We start from the raw sequence: 17,519 nt of genomic DNA on the forward strand, positions 1-17,519 counted from the left end.
AAGTATGATAATTTCTCTGAGAGTGAAATGGCTCTTTGATTAGCTGCTATGCGCTCTGTGCTGATCTGATCCCAGGTCTTACATTACCGCTGTCGCCAGCATGAGCAACACTTTAAATCCCCTTAGATTTCAGTCGCGTCGCCGTGTTTGTGTCCACTCTCTTGGCAGACAAAAGGGGAACATATTTTGAGTTATTCAGTACCTGGCTCGACATGCCCCCTCCCTATTGTAGTTTTATCTTCACACCAGACATGCTGGAATCTGACACGTGAGCACTCTCAGCTCTGAGTCACAGCCTGGCTCTGACTGGGAGAGACTCCTGGAGGCCCTATCAGTGAGTCACATTATGGCTGCAAAATGGCTGCCGCAGACCCTGTTGTCAGTGAGGATCAGTCTGGACCAGGGGCCCCACTGTAAAGCTAATTGAAAGGCTCAGCACAGCAGCAGATTTTACTATGTGAATCTCTCATCAGGCTGTTGTGTGTGAGTCAGGATGAGTCATCCACACTACCTGCTGTTTAGCTAGCTGCCTCTCTTGCTCCAGGTGGAAAGGAGCTAAATCAAAAGCCCCTCAGTAACCAGGCCTTCAGAGCCAGCCTCCTCCAGTCTGCAGTCCTTTTTGACAACCTGCACTATAAATACTATGACAGACTGAGGAATTCCAAAAAAGGATGGAACTGTTTTGGGTACACAAGAGTCTAGATTTTTCAGAACCAGTTACATTTGTTTTTTTACTGGAAGTGTTAATTAAGGTTCGTTTGAATGATTAACAGCACTTGACAGGCCTGTCCATTCTAGAGTATGAGTATAGATGGTTGGTGTTTCTCTGACGTGAGTTTTCAGCTGATGACGAGTATAGCGCTCTTGCTTTCTGTCCTCAATGAAGCAGTCATCTCTCTACCGCTATGAATTAATTACAACATTCACTTTGTCTCCTATCCTCACCAACTGTGCCAACACCTTTATCGCCACTGATATCGTACAGACATGAGATTCTACTCTAAAATGGCTTGTTTTGAAATGTGCATTAAATGGCAGACATCAATATAGACTTAAAGATAAATAATTTAGGTAGTAGTGTGTTTTGGAGCTATGAGTTCTAGCTGCTACCTCCTGTGTTGGAGCAGGATTGTATTCTGCTTGTGTGAGCTAGCTTGCTTGCTGCTCTTGCCCTCTGGTCTGGTGCTAGACCTTTAGTCAGCACAACAGTGATGGCAGGTATTTCTCTTTTTCTCGTCCTCTCCCTCTCAGCATGTTGTACCTCTGCTCGTTCAATTACTCAGCTGCTTTCTGAGGCTTTAAAAAAAGTGCTGCTAGGGCCACCTTCACCTGTAGGACTGATCTGGACTTTGTTCTGTATAAGCAAAGAACAGCTTTCCTGGGTTACAATATTTGAGTCTGCATCATTGAGGCGTATTTGGTAACCACAATGAACATATTTAGCTGCAGAATTGTGATATTTTTATATAAGACTTCAAGAGGTCAGAATGCGTTTTCCCTGTGTTACCTGTGCATATATAAAGTTTAAGCTTTTTTTGTAAGGTCATATGCATTTAGGGTTGTACAGGTGAATGAATGACCTCTGAGAAGATTTCAGAGATTCTGCATGACTGCGCTGTATGTTTGTCACCTTGGATAAAGTGATATGAGGGATATTTTTTATATTGTGAGGTTTGCACTATACATGAAAAATGAGCTGGTTACAAAAAGCTCTGTTTGCATTGTATTGTTCTGTCCCTGGGCTAGCAGTGGCATGTTTCTCTGTAACCGAGGAGGCTTGCTGCTTTCTGATCACAGGCCCTGACTCAAGTCAATGCAGTTATTTATAGTAATTTTGGAGAAATGTTCTCTCACCTGCCCACTCAGCATATCCATTGCCCCTTCCTCCCATGGTCCTGTCCTGGCCCAGCATGGTTGTGATTTCACCCCTGTTCAGCTGTGTCCTCATCAAAGTGGTGAAGTTGACCTGATGAGCAGTGGCCCAGTGAGGGAGCTTTAGGCTGAAGCTCAATCAGGTTAGAAAGGTGACGTTCCTTCCTGCCTCCAGACAATGCAAGAGTGTTTCATGCTTTCCTACAGCCACATTAAAGCCACTAATGACCCATAGGTTTAATTGCCTGAACACTCCTGATGGTCCAAGGATTGATGAAAATTACTCAAATGTTCTCTGGCTTTATTGTTTTACGTACAACCTATCTCAACTGTGGTCTGTCTGAAGGGACAGAACAGTGATCTGTGTCCCCATGGCTGGCTCATCTGCTTCATCTCAAACTCGAAGTGTCCTGGGAGTCACTGTCCTTTGTACTGTAGCCTTGCATTAGAACATCCTAAGCACAGTAAAGTTTTCTGAAGTCAAATTGGCACAATGGTGCAATCTTTTAGTCCCCCCCTCCCCAAGTACTCCTACCTACAGTACCTTGCAGAAATAAATATTCACCCCCTTGGTGTTTTTCCTATTTTGTTGCATTACAACCTGTAATTTTAAATGGATTTTTATGTGGATTTTATGTAATGGACATACACAAAATAGTCCAAATTGGTGAAGTGAAATAAAAAAAATACTTGTTTAAAAAAAAAAAAGTCAAACTGAGAAGCGGTGGGTGCATATCTATTCAACCCTTTGCTATGAATCCCTTAAATAAGATCTGGTGCAACCAATTAACTTCAGAAGTCACATAATTAGTTAGATTGCACACAGATGGATTTTATTTAAGTCACATGATCTCAGTGTGTGTATATATCTGTTCTGAAAGGCCCCAGAGTCTGCAACACCACTAAGCAAGGGGCACCACTAAGCAAGTGGCACCATGAAGACCAAGGAACTCTCCAAACAGGACCGGGACAAAGTTGTGGAGAAGTACAGATCAGTTTTGGGTTATAAAGAAATATCCAAAACTTTGAACATCCCATGGTGCACAATTTAAATCCATTATTCAAAAATGGAAAGAATATGGCACCACAACAAACCTGCCAAAACGGGGCCGCCCACCAAAACTCACGGACCAGGCAAGGAGGGCATTAATCACAGAGGCAAAGAAGAGACCAAAGATAACCCTGAAGGAGCTGCAAAGCTCCACAGTGGAGATTGGAGTATCTGTCCATAGGACCACTTTAAGCCGTACACTCCACAGAGATGGGCTTTATGGAAGAGTGGCCAGAAAAAAGCCATTGCTTAAAGAAAAACTAAGCAAACACGTTTGGTGTTCCCCAAAAGGCATGTGGGAGACTCCCCAAACATATGGAAGAAGGTACTCTGGTCAGATGAGACTAAAATTGAGCATTTTGGCCATCAAGGAAAACACTATGTCTGGCGCAAACCCAACACCTCTCATCACCCCGAGAATACCAGCATCATGCTGTGGGGATGTTTTTCATCGGTCGGGACTGGGAAACTGGTCAGAATTGAAGGAATTATGTATTGCACTAAATACAGGGAAATCCTTGAGGAAAATTTTCTGTTTGTCTTATTTCTTGTTTGTTTCACAATAAAAAATAGTTTGCATCTTCAAAGTGGTAGGCATGTTATGTAAATCAAATGATACAAACCCCCCCCCCAAAATTAAATTTTATTTGCAGGTTGTAAGGCAAAAAAATAGGAAAAATTCCAAGGGGGGTGAATACTTTCACAAGCTGCTGTACATGTACAAATTACCTCAACTTTTTATTTTATTTTAACCTGTTCCCCCGCACATTGACTCGGTATTGGTTCCCCTTTGTTATTTTCTTTTTAAAAATGTATTTAATTAATATTTTCTTAACTACATTTTCTTAAAACGGCGTTGTTGGTTAATGATCTGACCCCTTTCTTTTTCAGGACCTGAGGTCCTGAAGGACCTCAGGACCTTAAGCAAGGATATGCATATTCTTGATACTATTTGAAAGGAAACACTTTGAAGTTTGTGGAAATGTTAAATTAATGTAGGAGAATAAATACAGATCTGGTAAAAGATGGTACAAAGAAGAAGAAAAATGTTTGAAATGCGAGAGAAAGGCCATAATGTACTATTCCAGGTTAGGCACAATTGATATTGTGGCCACTAGTTGGCAGCAGTGTATGGGCAAAGTTTTAGACTGATCCAATGAATCATTGTATTTCTGTTCAAAATGTTATCAAGACTGCCCAGATGTGCCTAATTGCTTTATTAATACATTTTCAAGTTCATAACTGTGCACTCTCCTCAAACAATAGCATGGTATTCTTTCACTGTAATAGCTACTATAATTTGGGCAGTGCAGTTAGATTATCAAGAATTTAAGCTTTCTGCCCATATCAGATATGTCTGTTCTGAGATGTTACTTACAACCTCACCCTAATCACATTAGCCTATGCTAGCTAAACTGTCCCGTGTGGGGGACACCAATCCCATAGAGCAGGTATTCCCAAACAGGGGTACGCGCAATGCTGTCGGGGGTACTCTAAATAAAAATGTGATTAACATGTAAAAAAATATATATAAAATCTTCATTTTCCGTCAGTCCATTTATATTTTCAAACGGGGCTATACATTTGGGTGAGTTTTTTTCCCCCGCCTCAGTAGCCTCGTTTCACTGCCTAAAATGAAACCATCTAGTGTTCAGAAAAATAACAACACACTGTCAAATACAGGTAGCCTAGTCAAATAATTAACATCCAACCACATTAACCGTTACGCTCTCGTGGGAAAACTTCACTCTTTTGTGCAGCCATTTAGAAATGAACCATGACAATTTGAAAAATAAGACACAGGAGGTTTTGGAGTGAGAATAAAGATTACTTTCGAGTAGTAAGACATGTGTAAAAGTAACAGATAGCATTTAATAAGAAGGGACTACTAGCATCTTATATGGTAAGCTACCAAGTGGCTAGGACAGGCAAGCCCCATACTATTGTGGAGGACTTTATTCTTCCTGCTGCTGCGGATATGGCTGGGACAATGCAGTTAATGCCTTCATCACAACAACACTGTTTCACGATGAATCCGTGACAAGGCAAGAGATGTTTTGAAGCAATTACTACTTCGCATACAAGCCAGTAAATTCTATGCATTACTGCTGAATGAGTCAACAGACGTGGCGGGCCTGGAACAGCTCCTGGTATATGTCCATTACGTTTATGGGGGGTCAATTAAGGAAGACATCCTCTTCTGGAAACCAGGACAACTGGAGAGGATATTTTTAAAGTACTGGACAGCTTGTGACATCAAATGGACTTTGGTGGTCAAGATGTGTTGGTATCTGTACTGATGGTGCAAAAGCCATGACAAGGAGACATAGTGGAGTGGTACCTTCTGTGCAAGCAGTTGCTCCCGATGCCACTTGGGTACACTGCAGCATCCACCGAGAGGCTCTTGCTGCCAAGGGAATGCCTGACAGCTTGAAAGACGTTTTGGACACTACAGTGAAAATGGTTGACTTTGTTAAAGCAAGGTGCCTGAACTCTCGTGTATTTTCTGCACTATGCAATGATATGGGCATCGACCATGTAACACTTTTACAACATACAGAAGTGCGCTGGTTATCAAGGGGAAAAGTATTGACCTTTTTTTTTTTAAATTGAGAAACTAGCTTAAAGTTTTCTTTACTGACCATAATTTTCACCTGTCTGACCGCTTGCATGATGACGAGTTTCTCACACGACTGCCTATCTGGGGGATGTTTTTTTCCTCACCTGACTGATCTGAATCCAGGATTACAGGGACTCTCCACAACTATATTCAATATGCAGGACAAAGTTGAGGCTATGATTAAGAAGTTGGAGCTCTTTTCTGTCTGCGTTTAAAAAGGACAACACACAGGTATTTCCAGCATTGTATGATTTTTAAAAAAAAATTTTTGTGTGTGCAATTGAACTCCAGCTTACGGACAATGTCAAATGTGATATAGCAAAGCACCGGCGTGAACAAGGGAGCCTCGTCAAAATTGCAACAAGCGGTTCTGTGAAAATTCAATCAGAAGCCACTGGCAGATTTCTGGATAGGCCTACGCTCAGAGTTTCTTACCTTGGCAAATCGCGCTGTTAAAAGACTGATGCCCTTTGCAACCGCGTACCTGTGTGAGCGTGGATTCTCAGGCCCTCACTAGCATGAAAATAAATACAGGCACAGACTGGAAAATGATTTAAGACTGAGACTCTCTCCAATACAACCCACAATTGCTGAGTTATGTATATCCTTTCAAGCACACACTTCTCATTAACCTGTGGTGAGTTATTCACACTTTTTGAACAAATAAGGGTTTATATGTAAGATGGCTAAATAAAAGAGCAAAATTATTGATTGTTTTATTTGTGCCCTGGTCCTATAAGAGCTATTTGTCACAACCCAGCTCGTGGGAAGTGACAAACTCACACTAATTTTTATGTTTAATAAATGTATCGTTTAGTGTGTGTCTGGGTCAGGCTTTCAAATGTTGTTTTTTGCCATTGTGAGTGTGCTGACCCTGGTGCCAGAGGGCAGCTGCAGGTTGAATGACTAAAAAGTTTGGGAACCGCTGCCGTAGAGCGGTTAAGAGCTTGTAAGTAAGCATTTCACGGTAAGGTCTACAGCTGTTTTTATTCAGTGCATGTAACAAATAAAATTTGATTTGATCTCCAGTCACACATGTGGTTACCCTGAGGAGGACTGTCACAACAGGTTTACCAGAATGGGAGGTCTTCTGAATTGGTGCACATGCAGGGGAACCAGCCCCAGCAGGAGGCCTCTATTAATATTTCCCTGATAATGTTTACTTATTGAGGGGTTAAGATGTGCTTACAGTCCACTGTTTATAGAGCCAAAGTGCGAACTTGCGATAATGATCAGCCGTGTATGCTGGGCTCAGTACTGTGTTTCGGTCTCCTTCAGGAAGTGACGGGCCTTTATACAATGCAAAGGGCAGAGATTTTATGCAGTGGGTATTCATGTGACTGTCAGCCATCTGGAGAAGAAACTGTTATTTTCAAGGCAGGGCCTGATCTTCTTGGAGCTGCGTTGCCTCGTCAGGTCCCCGGAGGGGATGAAGCTGCCTCCTCTGTCTACGCCCAGGTCAAAAACAATGCATCGCACACGACAACGTGCTGTGCAGTCTTATCAGTCTCCGAGTGAGAGGATAAGACCTGTGTATGTCACAGCCTGTCATTTCTTTCTGAGCTGGTGGTTGGAGACTGCTTCTGTCTGTGTTGCCATCATAAATTAAAAAGCTGGTAAAGAGGTTGAGTTATTGTCCGGGTCCTTTTTTAAATGGCTTTTTAGAATGGATGTAAAGCAGCTCCCCCTCTTTGGTCTCCACTAACACTTCTTGGCCCCCCCAGTCTGACCCTTGGCTTTGCAGCAGACTTGGAGTCCTATTAAAACAGAGGGCAATGTTGGTTTATACTTGCGTGTTCTTATTTCTGTGTGGAGGAATGCACACTGGGAGTTGTTTAGCACCCTGTGAAGTGGGCAGTTCTGGTAGCTTACATCTGACGCATCCGCTCGTGCCACTTTAATATTTGCTCAACAAATAGGCTGCCAGGAACATTATTAATGTGCAGAAAACAAATTCATGATGGGGAATCTACCCTTGGATAATGACTTCTTTGCCTCATAATAAACGTCAGTCTATTATATGAAAGATATCATAGGTTTTGTGTTTAGATACTGTAACATCGTGAAACGGTAGCAGCTCCCCTCAGACACTTTTGAGATCTTGGTGTAACAAGTATCAACAATAATTGATTATGTGAGAGTGCAATTTTCAAGGCCCCAGGTGTTTGTTAGGGCTCCAGACAGTTGACAATAAATCTGAGGAATGAGTGAATACATGCGTTAGAGAAAGGTGATCGAGACTATCTATTTGTCCCCCTCACTCTTTTAGAAGAGGCTCTAACAAGGTGATGGGCATCTAATAGACTACCTTCCCGATACTGGCTCGTGTGGTGTGTTCACAGGTTTCTGTTGTAACGTATTGAAAAGCAGGGGGATCATCCTCCAATGCAATTTAGGACCATGTTTTGCAATTGCCAGTTTATGCCTGGGTACAGGGACTGTAATAATTTATTTGAGTTTAGTCTAAAATTAAGGTTCTCACGGAGCGTGTGACGTGTGAACACATCTGTGAAATGGCAGCCTATGTGGGCTTACACAGAACTGCATTGGTGGGTCATCTCCTATGCTATAACAGCATATCAGTTGTAGTAGTGCAAATATCATTGAATTGTCAAATCTCACAATGTGCAACCTGACTCACATTCCTGAGAATATTTGGAAAAGGATTCATATGAAAAGCTTACAGTCCTGCTGTCCTAAAGGAGGAAGCAGCCTGTTTGTATGCATTTGCAGTTATGAATGACACTGTTTAGGTCTTGGCATGTGGGAAATTAAAATCCCTTTGGTTTTTATGGAATTGATCCAGAAAGGCTATTATAAAGATGGAAGGATGAGTTGACTATTCAATCCCTCATTTCTTAATCAGTCACTGAAGCAGTTGAGATCTCTAAGTGGATTGCATTACGAAAATGAATAAGAGAGATTTGAGCATGCTGTAAGATGTTGACATAACTGACACCTTTTCTATTGTAGGCCTACTATAACTTGGGAGTAACTGGGTTGCAAAGCAGTACAGCGAAACGGAGCTAGATAATCTTCATATAATCACTATACACCTCACTTATTCTGTGATGTCTTTTCAGTGGTTAAAAACGGACCATGCATTGATACTAATGTTGCCTGGTCTTGTCTACTTTAGGTGTGTGTATGTATATATTTTTTTTTACATAAGTTGACTCAGTTTATGAAAACAATCTTATGAAAACAGGCATTTTTCTTACGCAGGTAACTAGTTATTTAGTATTGTTCTGCTCTGTTCCTTGGCTCCGTCCCTGGATGTTTTGTAGCTGTTGTCCTGTTTGAGCTCCTTTTACCCTTTTATCAGGTTTCCTGCTGCTTTGGACCTCTGCCCTCTTCCACACCGCCACTTCACCTATTCCGCTAGGACATTTCAACAGCCTGTTTGTCTGTTTGACCTTTAAAGTGATTGAAGTTTCCCTAAGCTCTGCAAGGTGTTAACATCTCATATTTTGTTAAACTTAAGTGGTGTGCACTTTTCTAAACAACCTGATAACCGGATATTTTCTTGTTTTATTTTACTGGCTCACCTCTTTATCTATTAACCTGCCAGCTGTCAGGCAACCTGTAGAAATGATTGAGTAATATGACATGAACATGCTGCTGTATCTGTTCATTCAGGGGGTTTAGACTTGAATGTGGGCTTATTCTCCTCAAATATCTCCCTGACTCCGTTTCCCCACAGGCCAAAGCCTGTGAAGGTGGGCAGGTTCTTTTGAATGAGGAATCTTTGATGTTAAGGAGATGAGCTAGACTGATAAGATGTCTGCAAGTCCACACAGCTCCTGTAAGTTTGTCGTTAACCATGACTGTGACCCAGGGCATAAATACAGGCTGTGTTCCCTCGTAATTCCACATCCTCAACTAGACGCCCATCTTTAATGTTTCGCTTGTGGTCTTTGGTCTTTCTAGTGGTCATTTGGAATATGATTGACTGAAATTGCTCTAGTCTCTTAAAGGGATCTAAATGTTATAGCACGCTTGGCATTATACACACAGTAATGACTTCATGTGCATTGACATTCATGTACCTTGTCAAGTTCGCCAGCTTGTAGTCCTAAAAAACGGAAATTAGTTCTCTGGTTCGTTCAGCCACTCCTATGGGGCTTTGGGATAATAGTCGAAAATAAGGTCGAGGTTAACACCAGTTTAGATGTTATACATTTTGTTCTATGAGATATCAGTCAGTTAACATGGCCTTTTTATGAAGCCTTTATGTGCTTGATTTGATGACATAAATGCTTCAAAATTCAGAAAAGTGAAGTTAGCTGATTCTCATAGAAAAAAGCGTATAAGCCTGTTTACTACAGACCTTATTTTTTGTCATTTATCAAAAAAATATGAATTTCATCTATGCTTTCGCCAACGAGCCATGACCGAGTTTCTTGCCTACAAAAATATGCCATTACTATTACTCTCTATATGGAATATAATGAATCCAAATCTCTTCTCTTACCTGTGTCTTTTCATGCAGTGGGCACCCTGTGGAAAGCAATTCATATTTGTCTTTCTGTTTTGTGGCATGTGAAGCTGAGGAAGGATATCCTGCCTGTCAAATGTTGTGCTACATTGATATCGTATGTATTGGTTTGTGTTGATGAATGTTAGCTCTACCCCTTAGGCTGCACAATATTGGTGATGTAAAGACTGACGGCACCAGCAAGTTCAGTTCAGTGAACTGTTTTGGCCTTAGGGCACTCCAGTTTTAGACAACACAACAATGCCATGCTAATCATAGGACTAGAACACTAGGCTGTCTTGATGCTAATGCTGCAGCATGTGCCCTATTGGCTTGACTTTTACAGTACATTATTTAGCATAATGTAAATTCACAATGTTGGTTAGGGCTACACCAGGCTTTGCTATGACTGTACAATGGCATGTTTCCTAATCCACACCAACGTTGTAGTTAATCATGAGGTGTAAAGGCCCTTAAAGGTCTGTTGCCATCCGAACCTTAACCTTCGAGTAGTCGACTGTTAGTGCTGACCTAGTGTGTGGCGTTGCTGGACATGCATCAGCACAGACGGGTTTAATCTGTCCATAGGTGCCGTGGCAACAGGTTGCAGGGCCAACATTATGTTTATCGGTGCATCAGAGGAAGTGGTTGCTATCAGTTTCAGGGCAGAAATGTGTTTTCACTGCTTATCTGTGGTGTTGACCTAGCAGCTTTCGCATTAATTACTTTTGTCAGCCATTGTTATTATAGAACTAACTCTAGTTTCCTTGTAGTATCTCAGGAATGTAGGCCTATAGGTTTGATGCTTCGACATGTCTATTGGCTCTGATCTGTGATATACCTGGGATGCACAGACACACTATCGGGAATCCTACAGAGGTTCTCAATCTTTTTCCCTGTGGATTACCCTTTTATACTAATCCACCAACAACATTCGGCCCTAAGATACATACACTGATACAGTCATGTATTGTATGAAGGCATTAAAGCCACCATTAGGCCAGTGACCACACACACTGTACAGTACTTATAGATGAATTGGGATCATTAGGTTTGGGGATGAAAGTAGTCCTGTGTGCCTTGGAAGGCTGGAGTCCTGTAATGTCTTGGCACAAGTTCAGTTCAACACTGCTCTCCCAGAATGATGACGAGGAGTTTTATCAATGTGTTCCTAATGATAAATGCACACATTTTAGTCTGTTTGTAGTTGGTGTTTTGAAGTTGATCAGCAGGAAAAAGTCCCTTTGAGCAATATCAGACGAATCTGATGAGGACTGCTGATTGTCTACTATGATCCTGAGGGCAGCACTTATGAAAAGAAAAACACAACCTTGGAAACAGTATGTCATCGCTAATTCCAGGGCAATTACGAATCGGCTTACTCACAGAGGATGACATTTGAAACTGAAAGCAGTCATTCTTATAGCTTCTTATTAGGTCCAGAGTCAGACTCTGCTTGTCAGTCATTGGGGGTGAGCTCATTGACTGTGTGTGATTACTGCCTTGAGTCAGCAAAGAACCTGAGGGCAGATGAGGTCACTCTTAAAATCACAGGGTTAAGCCAAACAACCTTACATTATCCAGGCTCTGCCCCAGCTCCCTCTTCTGTGAAACTGCAAACATGGACTACATGTCCAGCAGACAAAGCCAAGCTGTACTAGGACATACACCTACATCTGGGAAACAAGCATAACATACTGTACCATTATTTATAGCACACACTCTTCTTCCCCACAGTTCAAACACTCTAGTCCACTCTAAAGAGACCAGGTGTCCAGGGTCAGTAGGAAGTGACAATCTTAGGCTGGAACTTCCTGGTCTTGTGAACTGAACAGTCACTCTGGCTCCCACTCTTCCTGTGGAGAGTGGTGGAAGAAAGCCTTCCTCTGAAATGGCACAAAATCTTTAGTGGATTACCCAGCCTGCCCCTGTCATTATAGCATTAGTCTGCAGGGCTAAACCTTTATTTTGCATCATCTGCTAATCTGTTTGGCTCCTGCTCTTTGAAGCGGATGTCATCTTTGTGTGGTGTTCTGCTCTATTAACATCAACCGCTCTCCAAATACTGTATATGGACTTCCCTCAGCCTGACTGATCAGCTCCTAGAGGAAATCCACAGCATTTTACTTGGACCGCAAAGTCAACAATGGGAAATGGGCTGAAAGCTTTCTTTTGGAGTCCTGTCTTCCTTTTTTTAATGTTCCAGAGGATGTGAACATGCATGTCAATTCTTGTTATTGTTTTAATATCACTGCAGAAAACTTATAATCCACCTCTGGCATTGATTGATGTATTGAGGGCCAAAATCTATAGATGTAAGGGTTGGTCAGGGGTAATAGAGATTTAAAATCAGATGACTCAATTGAAGGCCAAGACCTCAAATATGGCTTTATACAGTAGACCTACAGTACATGTTATCACATAGCTGAGGTCTGACTTGCTGACATGTACAGTACCTTCTTGCTCTTAGTAAATCAATCAAAGTTGTCTTGTTGGTCAGCTGCAGATGGCTAGCCTGTTTCATGCCTTGCTGGTTAAAGGCCCATCAATATAAAACGACCACAAAATATTTTGTGCCAATGTTACCAAGCACAACCATTTAAAAAAAAGTAATTTTCTTCATATTAAGTGTGTATTCCTCTCATTGCAGGAAAAATGGAGAAACCTATTCCACCACCACTGCCCACTAAGGTGAAGGAGCAGGAAAAGAGTGTGGATGGACCTAAATTGGAAGCCAAGAACTCAGTAAGGAAGGGTGAGCCAGTTCATTTATACCAGGGTGCTTATGGACCAGCTAGAACCAGGCTAAATCCCAGGTACTATCCAGTACAACGGGTGAAGACTCCCTAGTCTTTCTACATTACTGGCACAGGGCACACCTTTTTATATGGCTTCATAAAAGTGAGATGGATGTACTGTCATAACTAATTCCCACATAAACCCTAGGCCACATGAAATCAAATATGCAAGTCGGCAGAAAACATTACTGAGTTTTAGATTAATACAGCAAGTGATGTGATTAACCTGTTTGTGTTCTGGCAAAAAGCTGAGAAATGAAAGTTCCCAATGCTAAGCCTGTCAAGTTGTGGTGTATATAATGCAGTTAGAAATATTGTTTAATGAACAATACTTTGACGAGCAGTGAAATGGAAATCTCCCCAACGTGGCAGCTGTGTAAATTCGACTATCTGTGAAAGGCGCTCACAACCCCATAAGCTCTTGTCCTGTTGTTGAGAGAGCCTATAGATTATCAGACTCTGCCATCTAGATTCCAGGTGTTCATACGTGTGGTTGGCATAGGGACTTCTCCCCTGTGTGTTTGCCTAGCTCACAGCAGATAGACTATACCACCGGAGTCAATGCGACAGGCTGCTGATAACATTCATTTGTGCAGTACATGGGGGACCACATACAAACACACTGTATGGGTATGACCATGAAAAATGCATGTTTCATTTTGTAGTTCAAAGACATTTGTGTCCAGTACTGTGTATGTTTGAGATTGTTACAACACATAAAACATACTTACACCATGTCATAGACTTTTCCTCATGTCCTGAATTAACCCATTGTGTCCCAATAGATTCATCGGTGTCCGGTGTTAAGAACGTGTTCACCCGGCTAGTGAGGATGGCCCAGTGCTACCTGCTGGATAAAGATTGTCAGAGTGGGGACAGTAAGCCTTCCCCATCCCATGGCTGCTCTGCCAGGCGCCGCTCCTCCAAGGCCAGCAGGACAACTTCCTCAATCACACAGTCACAGGTCGGCTAGCCAGGGTCAAACACAGGCTACGCCAACTCTCATTCACCTGTAGAGAAAGTACTGAAATGTGGGGAAGATCTCAATTGCAGATGCCTCGTGTCCTCTCTTCATCTCTTTCTCAAAACTCGTTGGATGAGAGCGAGGTCCCTCTCCTCTGACCTACTCCTCCAATGGGTTTTGAGAAGGCGACGAGGACCCGAGGAGTCTGCAATTGAGATCTTCCCAGGCTCTCACCCTTTTTCTAGCGAAATCCATCCTCTTCCTCCTCTCCTTATGTGGGTTTGTGGTTATTCTGCACAGTACTTTGTAAAAATCAAGCTATTCTGCAGGGACCCTCAGTATTCATCATCTGCAGATTTTCAGCATATTACTTTTCAACAGTGTTGAGTTTTCGTTAGCAATTATAGACTGTAACAAAGGGCTATGTGTTTATGACTGGCTGGATTTACACAGCCTCAAGACCCATTTGGACTCAGTCAGTGTGCCTTCCCAGAGGAACACAAAGCATGATGCCTGAAACTGCTGAATGAGACTGGTCTGTGGCAGTTCTCCCAGGGCCTACAGTATTATTTGGATCTTAGGCTTTAGTTTGACCTCTTGCGTTTCACACATGCATGCAGTTGCCATTCTCCGTTTAGAAAAAATGTCACATTACACAAGAGAAGGGATTTGACCCATTTACCTCTGAGAATTTGTAGAGGAAGCAGATTTTTCACACTGCCCTTCTGGCTAACTGTAGGACTTTCATGAAGGGGCACAGTCCGGATTAGAACTGGAACCTTCTCTTAAAACCAGATACTCGGAGGCCATTTTACGACTCACTTATTAAAAGTATTTTCATAGGACTACGTTGTTTCTTCCTCTCAATTTTATATTGGGTCTATGCTGTCTCAATTAGCTGAGACGTTCAGTAGTGTTCGGTTATTGTTATGGTCTCCATCTCCCTCCAGATCAGAGCCAAGAGGAGTCAAAAGGGCGTGTCCCAGCAGGGAAGTGTGAGTCAGACCAGAGGGACCCTTCCCGGTTCTACCCCAGACTCAGATGGGTTGGTCAAAGACAGGTTGGTCAGAAATCCCTTGTTAGACACAGAGCAACATCTTCTCTGTACTGCAATTCACAGCTTCTATTACTCATTAATGATAGACCTTTTTTTATTTGGAATATTATCTGATTTGAGGTTACTTCATGTAGATGTTTTCACTAGGCAATACAATTTATGGCTCTGTCAATTTCTCTGAGATGGCCCAAGAGAATTGACTACTTTTATACGTTTATCGGTCAGCCAGAGGAGTTGGCTCCCAGCCAGCAGAATGACTTTCCCACAGACTGCTGTTACATATGGGAACCTTTATGATCAACATGCATGTTACTCATAGGGGCAAAGAACCTCAACAGGAAATTCAAGGTCGTAAAAGTTGCCACTTATCTAACTTTCATACCGTTTTTCCATTCATAGCACTAATTATGTGGTAGTCATGCATACAACATTGGTGGGTGGAGGTAGGCAATCCCACAGCCATGAGCTTCCTGTTGTTGCTAAAAATACTTCAAAACAAAAACAATTTTATGCGCTGTTAAATGTCATCGCAATTAGAACTTGAAGCACAGACTCTTGGAGGGTGGAAAAGATTGACATGAATTATATTTTTTAATGGGTATAGGTTGAGGTCCCCGCCCCTCTACATCAACTTCGTAAATCAATATTTTTGTGTTCTAATGACAAGCAGTTCCATGTCGTGTCTCCCTGGCAGGCAGGCTGGCCTCAGCCTCATTCTCATAACAAAAGCATATCACACATCTTTGAGCCGGTGCCAGAAGTCTATGTGCATACCTGTCATTCCTCACAGGTCCCGTATTAGTGTCAAGTGGCTGAAATGAAGAGCGGGTCGCCCAGGGTCAAGGAAGGGATTACGCTAATTTGACACAACATTACAGAGAGGGCAGGGAGTGGATTTGACTCCTCTCAGCGAGTCGCTGAAAAGGCATGTCAGCTTTTCAACACTGACGGGGCCAGGCACCAAGGAGCTAAGGGCCAGTAGAGGCCAGGGGTATTACAGCTGCTGTTGACTATAGCACACTCTGGCTCATGTACAGAGTAAAGTGTCTGACTCTGAGCTCTGATCTAAGAGTAGAGGATGTAGTCACAGCACACTGGAATCCCCACCAGTAGATTTCAGTCACTCATCAGCAGGAGATTGTAATATCGCTGTGTATTTAATCTATATTCAAAGAATGTTGATTTCAGATTGTGTAATGTGAACTTTTTCCCCCTCCATAAGTTTAATTGTACTCATTTGTAGGATAGTCAATAGATCACATTTTTATTTTGAACTACTGAAGAAATGTGGTGGTTATACTGTATTGTTCCATAGAGTTTATGGGTTGGACCCCTGGCTGAGGTTGACCTGTATAGAAGGTGTAGGTCAGGCACAGGTCATTCAACTAAATACAATGGTTACATGACACATTTACCAATTTCCCCCAAGAATTTGGGCAATCAGGAGTCTGAAAATGCTGAGCAAAAAGTTTGCGGTGGTTCCCCTTCCTCTGGGATTGTTTTGGGTTTTTAGAGATCATATGTAGAATAATTTAACAGGCTTAACATTATTATTTCATAGTTCTCAGGTATCTCAACCCAAATAGAAGATTTTGACATTTTTGTTCTATTCCTGTCTATACAGTACTAGGTTAGGGTACAGTTTGCTCTCATCTAAATCCATCTAGACTCTATTGCCAGACTCCAGTCACCCAAGTCAGACTGTTCTTTCTGCTACCCCATGGCAAGCGGTACTGGAGTGCTAAGTCTAGGTCCAAACCCCCGCCCCCCCAAGCCATGAGACTACTGAACAATTAATCAAATGGTCACCTGGTCACTTTACCCCTACCTAAATGTACAAATAACCTCGACTAACCTGTAACCCCGCACTGACTCGGTACCGGTACCCCCTGTATATAGCCTCATTATTGTTATTTTATTTTGTAATTTAAAAAAAACCTTCCGTTAATTAGTCAATATTTTCTTAAATGCATTGTTGGTTAAGGGCTTGTAAGTAAGCATTTTAAAAAGTTGTATTCGGCGCATGTGACATTTTAATTTGATTTTTTGGTAGCTATGTTTGTAGTTACAGTATGTTCTGTGTCAGTAACTAAGCCCTACATCCACACTTTATAGGTGTTAATCACATGTTTGTTGGTGTAATGTGCAGAGGAAGCTTGTTTGAAGGGTGAGGAAATTAATGAAAAATGGCAGGTGTTTGGTGGGTGACTGGCTGGCTGCCACCCTTACACCCAACCCCGGTGCTGTTTTGTAAATGGTGTATGGCACAGGGAGGATATCTCTCACTCCCCCCAGCCCTGCAGGTGCTTCCTCTGTTAATGCCCTACACCTGTGGATAAATCAAACCACTGACATTTATGACTGACATATCTATGAGCCAGAGAGAGGGAAGATGGGGGAGCGAGAGTGTCTATATACAGTACGTGTTTTTGTGTAGCCCCTGTGTCAGTCGAGTTTCACACCAAGGTGTCACTGTAGAATGGTTATCAGACTTCTTGGCTATTGACCTGTGGCTCATGATGTCAGACTGAACAGAGTACTTTTACTCCCCTTTTCATTTTTGGAGCCTTTTCTATTATGATGTAGCTAGTCTAAATCAAAAGTTGTTAATGTGCATTCTGTGTAGTAATCTATAATGATCATGTCAACATTGGACTACATGAAACATTTTTAAAGTGGA

The 17,519-nt window shown here is 42.1% G+C and overlaps 1 protein-coding gene across 1 annotated transcript in view; it reads left to right on the plus strand.

Moving 5' to 3' along the window:
- Positions 1–17,519, plus strand: part of si:ch211-266k8.4 (carabin) — a 48,301-nt gene that overhangs the window by 14,398 nt on the left and 16,384 nt on the right. The window contains exons 11-13 of the mRNA XM_024379967.2: positions 12,671–12,775; positions 13,604–13,782; positions 14,733–14,842. Of these exons, the coding sequence (XP_024235735.1) occupies positions 12,671–12,775; positions 13,604–13,782; positions 14,733–14,842 (394 nt within the window). The remainder of the gene's footprint in view (positions 1–12,670; positions 12,776–13,603; positions 13,783–14,732; positions 14,843–17,519) is intronic.

The sequence above is a fragment of the Oncorhynchus tshawytscha genome, linkage group LG19 (genome assembly GCF_018296145.1).
Source record: "Oncorhynchus tshawytscha isolate Ot180627B linkage group LG19, Otsh_v2.0, whole genome shotgun sequence".
NCBI classification, from domain to species: Eukaryota; Metazoa; Chordata; class Actinopteri; order Salmoniformes; family Salmonidae; genus Oncorhynchus; species Oncorhynchus tshawytscha.